Here is an 8,643-nt window from a genome sequence, read left to right on the forward strand (position 1 = left end):
TTACAATACTATTATGTGAACTATTGATTCCTTTCCTTTCTTTTCCTTGAATAAAGGTTATCTCGGTAAACTGTTATCCCTTTAGAACAGCATTCCCCAAACTGGTGTCTTCCAGATGTCTTGGACTGCAACTCCCATCATTCCCAGCCAGCATGGCCAATCAGGTTGGGGAAGGCTGCTTCAGAAGGATTTACCAAGGAAAGCTTGCATGATGAAATAGTTAGCGTATTGGACAGACCAGGGTTCACATCCCTGCTCTGCCACAAAGCTAACTAGCTGTCTTTAGAGGCTGTGGGAAACCTGAGGCCCCCTAGTTGTTGCTGGACTAGGACTCCCATCATCCCTGACAACTGGCCATGCTGGCTGGGGCTGACAGGAGATGGAGTCCAACAACATCCAGAGCCAGAGGTTCTCCACCCCTGCATCAGAGTCTTTGCCTTCTTTCTAGGGATGTCAGAGAATTCCGCCACGGATCTCGGTGAGGCCGAATGCCAGTGCATTTGGCCCCCCAAACTCCATGGTGGAACGGCCTACCCCCCCACCACCCCGCGGATCCCCCCCTGGGACGAGACTTACCTGGGGCAGATCTTCTGGGCCGCCGCCGCCATTTCCAGGCTTGTAAAAAAAAAAAAAAAAGATGTGATAGGCTACGTAAAGATTTACGTAGCCTATCATGGCTAGGTTAAAAAAAAAAAAAAAAACACGACGTAATAGGCTACATAAATCTTTACGTAGCCTATCATGGTTGGTTGGGTTTAAAAAACAAACAAACCCGCGTACGCAAATGGCGGTGGCTACGGCCGCCGCCATTTGCGTTCCTTATTTTTGCCGTCTTAATCTACGTAAATATTTACATAGACTATGACGGCAAAAATAAAGGGGAATGCAAATAGCGTAGCGGGCACTATTTGCGTCCCTTTTTGATTCGACGTTTTAGCCTACATAAATATTTACGTAGGCTAAAACGGTGAATCAAAAAGGGACGCAAATAGCACCCGCTACGCTATTTGCGTTCCCCTTTATTTTCGCCATCATAGTCTACGTAAATATTTACGTAGATTAAGATGGCAAAAATAAGGAACGCAAATGGCGGCGGCCATAGCCGCCGCCATTTGCGTACACGTTGTGTGTTTTTTTTTTACCCAGAGCCCTCCGCAGCTGGAAATCCAGCTGCGGACAGCTCTGGCCTGGCTGGGCCTGGCCGGCTGCTCTGCAGAGCTGCCGCAGAGCACAGCCAACTGCGGAGGATTCCGGGGGGGAGGAACGGAGCTCCTCCCCCCCCGGCGAGGATTCTTGGGGGAGGGGCGGAACGCCTCCCCCCCCCACTATCAACATAATCCGTGAAAGGTAAGTGACTTTCATACATCCCTACTTCTTTCAGCCTGACCTACATCACAGGATTGTTATGAAGGTGAAAGGGGAGAAACAATGCCATGTGCTGCCCTGAGCAATTTGGAGAAAGGGCAGAATGGAAATATAGTAAAATCACCAGTGTATGTTGGAGTTAGGGATGTACGGATTTTGTAAAATCCGTTTTGTCTGAGTTTGTGGGTTGTAAGCTGCCTTTTGTTTCATCATCTGCTCATTGATGGGATTGGCTCCCCTCCCCCAATTTCCTGAATTTGTGCAAATTCACGCTTACAATGCCCCCCTAATGCTCATTTTCATTCTTTTGCCTCTGGGGGAAATGCACATTTTTGGTGGATTAAAAAAAATATGTATTTTTCTATGACTAAATTTGCGTAAAATTCTGGAAAGTGAAAAAAAACCTGGTTCTCAAGTTTGCGGAATCCATGTGACTCAGGAAAAGCTGGTCCACTGCAGAATCCATGGATCAGGTTAACAGAAATCTGAACTCTTTTGATTCTGTTGCAGATATCTCTGACATCCCTAATTGGAGTGCATGTATGGCGGATACAGTCCTCCTTACATGAAGAGTCTGTGCATGTCACTATACAAGGGGAGCTGGGTCAGGGTGATGACTTGTATTTTCTCTGATCCAGCTACCAGGTGCAGGGCTATTGCGCCTTTATCCATCACCTTGCTACACTAACGCCTGACCTGGTTCAGCAAGCCCCAGATCCCTCATTCTAGTCCCTCATATGCAGCCTACCTCTCCCTGGAGCCATTATAGGTAAGACCCACATAGCTAGTAAATTCAACTGTTGAGCTGTGGTCCTTGGGGGAGGGAAAATATAGTTGTTATTGCCCATCACTAGTTAGTGGCTGGGTGGAGGGGGAATACTTAGTCATTGTAAGGCTGCTGCATGATAAAGGCAGGCAGGCAAGTTGTCCCACACAGTTGCCAGCAACCAGGGTGGTTGCAATTATGATATTCGGTCATGCTGATTCTTGGAAAGTTACTCAGTAAATGAGGCTTTCCTAATCACTCCTCCATCAACAATCAGCAACAATCAGCAAATAGCAGTAGGGATGGGGGAGGAACTCATTTTCTTTGTAAATTTATACGAGATTATCCAATTTGCAACCTCTGGAACTGAACTCAGAACCATATGCAAGTTGTGATCAGAAAGCTGCACATTTATGAGCTTGCAATCTGATTCATGCACCAAACAAAATGTGTACATTTGAAAAATGTACACATGCTTTCGTCAACAGGATAAAAATACATACATTTGGAAAATGTGCACCCAAAATGCAGACATTTAGAAAAAGGTGCACAGAAATACTTATGAATTTACATGCAGGGAAAACAACAACCCACATATCTGATATGGACTTGAGTCAGTTCAAGCTTCAGGAAATTGGAGAACCTTGATGGGCTCAAAGGAAGGATCAGTAGAAGACACTCTTTGTGTTTAAAAACGATAAGAGAAGAATGCTGCATAACAGAGAGACTCATATTTTTAATCTCATTAGAACAATCTACAGCAATCTCAAACTGCTACCTATTTTCCTTATACTATCTTTCCAGCTGTAAGGAATTAACTATGTTAGCAAGGTAAAATAGATTTGAAACTGCATTTGCAGCAGACAGCTCAAAATGTTTCATATCAAAATGAAGTCTCAAAATCTAGATGTTTGTTTAGAGCTTTTATTTCTCTTTTGCTTCTTTTAAAAAAAACCTCAAAATGCCTTATAGCTAGTAACAAATACAAAATGCTACAATGAAGCCATTAATCAATAGCAAAAGCAAAATAATAATTTTATCAACTCTCTAAAAGCCTGAAATAGATGTGTCTTGCAGTGTTTTGTGAAAACAAATAAGGATGGGCTAAGCCAGATTTCTTTGGATGCTGTAATTGGGCTGCTGCAAACAGTCCTTGTTCTGAATTCTGGTAATAACAATAAGCAAAGGGCTGGAGGAAAGACTCCCTCAAACCCAAGAGCTGCTGCCTTGGGAATATTACATCTACCCCTTTTCTCAGTGCAGATGGCTTATGGGAGGAGTACGTTCAGCCACAGCATTGCCCACACAGCAAGGAAGAAGTCTGGAGACCAGATTGAGCTGAATGCAGGCATAATGTGGACTGCAAAGAGTTGAAACACATGAAGCACACATTTAAACGTTCACCTCCATGGCTAATGCAAACATGCCTTTCAGCAGGGCTGCTTCCTAACTCTGGGAGAGATTATGGCTCTCCATGGGAAACAGGATCTGGACATATGTTCTCCTAATCCCCATAGGCTTGCAACAAAACATACAGGAGCACCCCACAGAGGGTTATAGTGGAACCTGACCCCTTAAGGCTGGACATGGCTGTACTACTCACAAGGACAAATGCTAGTGTAAGCCCAGTGACTATTGGCTGGCCGAGATGTGGAAACGGAGCCCAGCACCACACCTGCCAATTGTCAAGAAGCCTAAGCCTAGTTTTTCGTCAGCTTGCAGTGGCCCATGTCTCAAGAACAGGATCACCATCCCATGATATTTTTCTGCTGAAGCCACTTAACTACACTGCATAATCTAAGAGGTATAGAATCGTTGTGTTCACAGGCAGTATGCCACTAAATACTAATTGTCTAGGAGCAGCAATAGGTGAAGCTATTGCCTTTACATCTGCCTTGAGGGCTTCCCCGAAGCATTTTTTTTTTTTTTTTGGCCACTGTGGAAAACAAGATGGTGTACTACATGGTCCTTTGGTCTGATCCAGCAGGGCTCGTATGTATCTCATAATCTCTTGCCATGTCACAGATACACCTTGTGGACTGCCCATGGCTTCATGGACATCTCTAAAAATAATGCTGCCCCAAAAGTCTGCATGGGTTGCTCATGCAATCACACAACTGCAGTTCTCAATATGATCTTTAATCCAAAAGTGTTCTCATGGATTTCTCTGGATGCACAGTACTAAGGGGAATATATGTGAGCCTGATATCATAAAAGTTAGAGGTGGATCTGATCTGGGTTTTAACATAAGCCTTCTTGGCTCTATTTTCAAACTGCATTATAATTGTCACCTCCTTTGGATTTGTAGCTTACACATACACACAAACACTGCCATATATAAAATGATATTTGGATCTTTTTGCATCTAAACCATGTGATTTAGAAGGTTGTGAACTTCATGGGAGTTGTGATCTTGTCATCAGAGATTATGATTTTACTCCTCCAGTTGCTTAAAAATTGGAAATTTAATCACATGGAGTAGGACCAGAGAAACAGTGTATTGCAGGAGAAGGCCATGCACAGCCATTTTTGAGGCCCCTGCTGTGTTCTCCTGCCACTATATTTGCTGCTGTTGCAGCAAAAAAACAATGTAGTGATTTAGCAGGGAAACAAGGCATATGGGGGGTACGCACTTTGTTTCCAAGCAAAATTGTGCTCCCAGAGGCCTCCTGGAAGCCTCCCAGAAGCACCCCAGAAGCATAGTTTGCTTGGAAACCAAGGTGTGTGCATGTGGCAAATTCAGTGGTGGTAGTGGGATGCAGCCCTGAGTGCGTTCGGGGGGGAGGGACAATATCCCCTCCAACCCCCAGAAGTTGCCCACCCCTGGTCTATTGCAATAGCTGGTCCCTCTTGATTTTTGCCCTTTATTTAAAAAAAGATCACTGAATGAATGTTAGCCAGCTGAAAGGCACCATGGGGTTAGAAGAAGAAATAGTTTTGCAGCGTCTTCTCTTACTAAACTAAACAAAATCCTGGCCATTGCTTCCTGTATCTTGGAAGTATATTCACTAATCTATTTGTTATTACCCAGCAGCCTCCCCCCCCCCCCGCCCCCTGGTGTATATTTGGTAAGGATCAATGCACACATCTTCTACTACTTACAAAGTGTAAGATACAAAGCTCAGATACATTAAAAAAAAAAACAACCCTCTTCAAATATTTGGTTTGGTTTTCTTTCTTCCCTACTCTGAATATAGAAGCTAAACCTCTTTAGGGGGGATGTGTTCAACAGGATCTGCAATGCTCAGGCAACAAGGGAAGAAAAGCAAATATCCACATTGAATACAAACCACATCGTGTGTGGCTTGGTTCACTTACCTGAGCCATCCAAAGCATTGTATTCTGTATAGACATTGGTGGGAGGGTGCTTGATGGTATGCTCCTGCAATCTGTTCGACTGGATTATTTGGGTAAACCTTTGAGGTACCTGGTTATGAACCTGCCCGGGTATTCAGATCAGCAGGAAAGACCCTTTTGAAGTGGCATTACCTGCCGAGGCCTTGTTTGTGGGGCACGTGCGAAAGGGGTTTTTCCTGTGTTGTCCCCAAACTATGGAATGCGCTCCTTCAAGAGCTATGATTGGCCCCCGCCAGTGCTGGCTCCAGGTTTTTGAGAGCCGCTGGGCAAGACACCGTCAATGGCTCCCCTACCTCCGTGAGTCGACCTTCTCACCACCATTGTCACCAGCTACTATTGCTCCTCACCCTCTTTCTCATCATTGCTACCACTTGCTTGTTTGACAAGCAGAGAGCTTAGTAGGCAAGGAGACAGCAGAATCTACTGCTCCTGCTTCTCACTATCACCACCGTTGTCTAGGCCAGAACGAGAGGCAGGTGAACAAGCAGGTTACAGTGGTGACAAGGAGGAGCAAGTCCAAGGAGCTTTTGTCAGTGGGCCCCTGCCGGGGTATGGGCCCTCAGCAGGTGCCCAGCCAAGCCTACCCTTGATGTCTGCCCTGGCCCACTCTCTCTTGGCCTTTAAAATGGGTGTGGAGATGCATCTTTTCAGTTTAGCCTTTTAAAATATGTAGTTTTAAAGTTTTTACTATTTTTAATATTCTTATTTTTATTGCTTTAAGGTTTTATTGTTTTAAATTGTTATACTTTGCCCTAATGGTTGGCTTTTTAGCAGATAAAACAGCATATACATATGTAGTCATAGGAGTGGTAATAATGGTGATGATGGTGATGAATTTTACAATAGTTTAGCTGGTATAATCTCTTAATCTTTTTCTCCATACTCTTGCTAACCCTTGATTTAGTGAAGTACTTCCCTGCCATTGCTGTTTGGCTGGAGGAAGCATGAGGGGCCATCTATCTGCCTATGCTGCTTGTGCCATTGAAGGCTGTACAAATGCAGGACTGGGATGTTTGTCTTAAGGGACAAATGACAACTATCACAATCGTGGCCAATGAGCCCTGTGTAGACAGGATTGGACAGAAGGTGCACACATCTTGTATATTCCCCTTCTCCATATGCTTCTGTTTCCTATTGCAACCTTTTAATTACAACTGGTTGATTGATATTTCTACACTGAGCAGGGGGTTGGACTCGATGGCCTTGTAGGCCCCTTCCAACCCTACTATTCTATGATTCTATGATACAGCAGGACAGGGAGCGTGCTAATCTGGATTAATCAAAAACATTATCTTACATTTGCCAGAATATCAACCTGCATCCCTTCCTTCTTTCACATATCTTTGCATCAGTGTATTATTCTGTTTAAAGCTCTCTCTTTTTTCATACCCACAAGAATGTTATTAATACCATGGACTGAAAAATGTAATTGTTTTAAGCAAAGTGTAATTGCTCTGAACTAATAGGTTCAATCTGTCACATATAACTTCTGTGCTCATACCACAGACAGCAGTCTTGGCAGTTCTGTACGTAGTAGTAAAATACAGAAATGAAAGATGGAACATGAGGTTTTACAAACCTCTTTTACCATTAATTGCACCTTGCAACATCCTTCAGACTAAACATGCAGGAAGCTGAAAGGTAATGGCAATTATTTCTTGGCAAAGCCTGCAAGTTCAGTTTACCAACCATTTTACTGGTTTGTGTTAAATGGCAGAGATTATCACTGAAATGTATGGGTATAATCAACATTTGAAAATAGCCATTCATTTTAACGGAATGTACTGGTGATCACATTCCCCAGATTGGAACCTCTTGGCAAGCATGTCAGTTTGACTTGATCAGTATGTTTTAAAATCTTTACAGTGGTTTTTGCGTGTGCAATCTCACATAGTGGTAATGCTTTGCACTTTAAATCCAAGATTCTGGACATGTTCATGCAGAGTAGTTAAGTGTCTGATGTTTACAACTCTTGGGTTAATAAAGCAGAATTTATGGGGATCAGCTGGTATGGAAAAATTTGTTGTGCACAAAGAAGCATTTCCCCTTGATTCTTCAGATTCTTCAGTTTAGAAATCAGAGCTCTGGTAAGTCACAGGGCACCTACCAGCACAGTTGCATATGGTCTCTTTCCTCCCTAGTTTTTAAAAATACAGTATTGTAACTGTGGCCACAATGATCCTATCACATACCCTGATACGACCAACTGTGTAATATAACAGGCGCCAAAGTACTTCATGCAAATATTTTGTTCAAGCCTGCAGTATGTATGGGGAAATGTGACTTGCACATCAGAAGCAAGTATGAAACAAATTTTTCATCCACAACGTTGACAATCAGATTAGTCAAATAGTTGCAGAAATAATCTCATTCAATCTGATTCAAAATACAAAATAACTGTATTGCTCAAAATATTGCTATTAATGCTGAGATAATGAATTGTGTATAAAAAAGATAAGTACACTATCTACATTTACCTACTCTGATCCCAGTTGGCTGCAAAGAGCAAAAGTATCTTCCTGCCATAGTGATCACGGTTTTCCAGCACTCCTGGGAATCCATCGATCAGGGCTCGTTTGATCCCTGGATCATCAGCCTTGAAATTTTTGAACATATCCAGGTTCAGCTGACGGTACTGGAAGTACTGAGCCAGTAATCTGAAGGCATCTGTTTGGTGGAACTTTCTGGCTCGGAGAAATCTCAAGATGAAGGCATCATCTGTACGTAAAAATCCAATGTCGGGTCTTGTGATGATCATGTCCCTGACTTGTTGGATATCCTGGTGCAAAACATCGGGGTTTTCATTGAGTTCCAGACGGGCTTTCTCTATAGTCTCTGGACTAAGTCCAGCATGTAAATGGGTCATCTTTGCAAAAGCCTCTTTTTCAAATCCTTAACTTCAGAAATTTGATTAGAAGATGCACTGGTCCCATTCAACTAAGAGTCTGTGGCTGTGATCCATTCAAGTGCATCTAACTCTTGCATTATATTGAAGAATACAATTAGCAGGTATTTTTCATATCTATGCAAGGAGCTCTCACAGTCAGTTCATATCCCTAGATATCCATCCAAGGAAATAAATAACTTGTATCATCATTCTCTGAAAAACAAATACATATATAAAAAAGTGGATTATGTGTGTGTAAACAGAGCTT

General features: G+C 42.9%; 1 protein-coding gene across 1 annotated transcript in view; it reads right to left on the reverse strand.

Moving 5' to 3' along the window:
* CLVS1 (clavesin 1) overlaps window positions 1-8,369 on the reverse strand; it is a 75,293-nt gene extending 66,924 nt beyond the window's left edge. The window contains exon 1 of the mRNA XM_084848054.1: window positions 7,966-8,369. Within this exon, the coding sequence (XP_084704180.1) occupies window positions 7,966-8,354 (389 nt within the window). The 5' untranslated portion in view covers window positions 8,355-8,369. The remainder of the gene's footprint in view (window positions 1-7,965) is intronic.
* Between the last annotated feature and the right edge of the window lie 274 nt (window positions 8,370-8,643).

Source organism: Heloderma suspectum, chromosome 4, assembly GCF_057233095.1.
Source record: "Heloderma suspectum isolate Gila_16-S chromosome 4, 16-S_ref, whole genome shotgun sequence".
Classification (NCBI taxonomy): Eukaryota; Metazoa; Chordata; class Lepidosauria; order Squamata; family Helodermatidae; genus Heloderma; species Heloderma suspectum.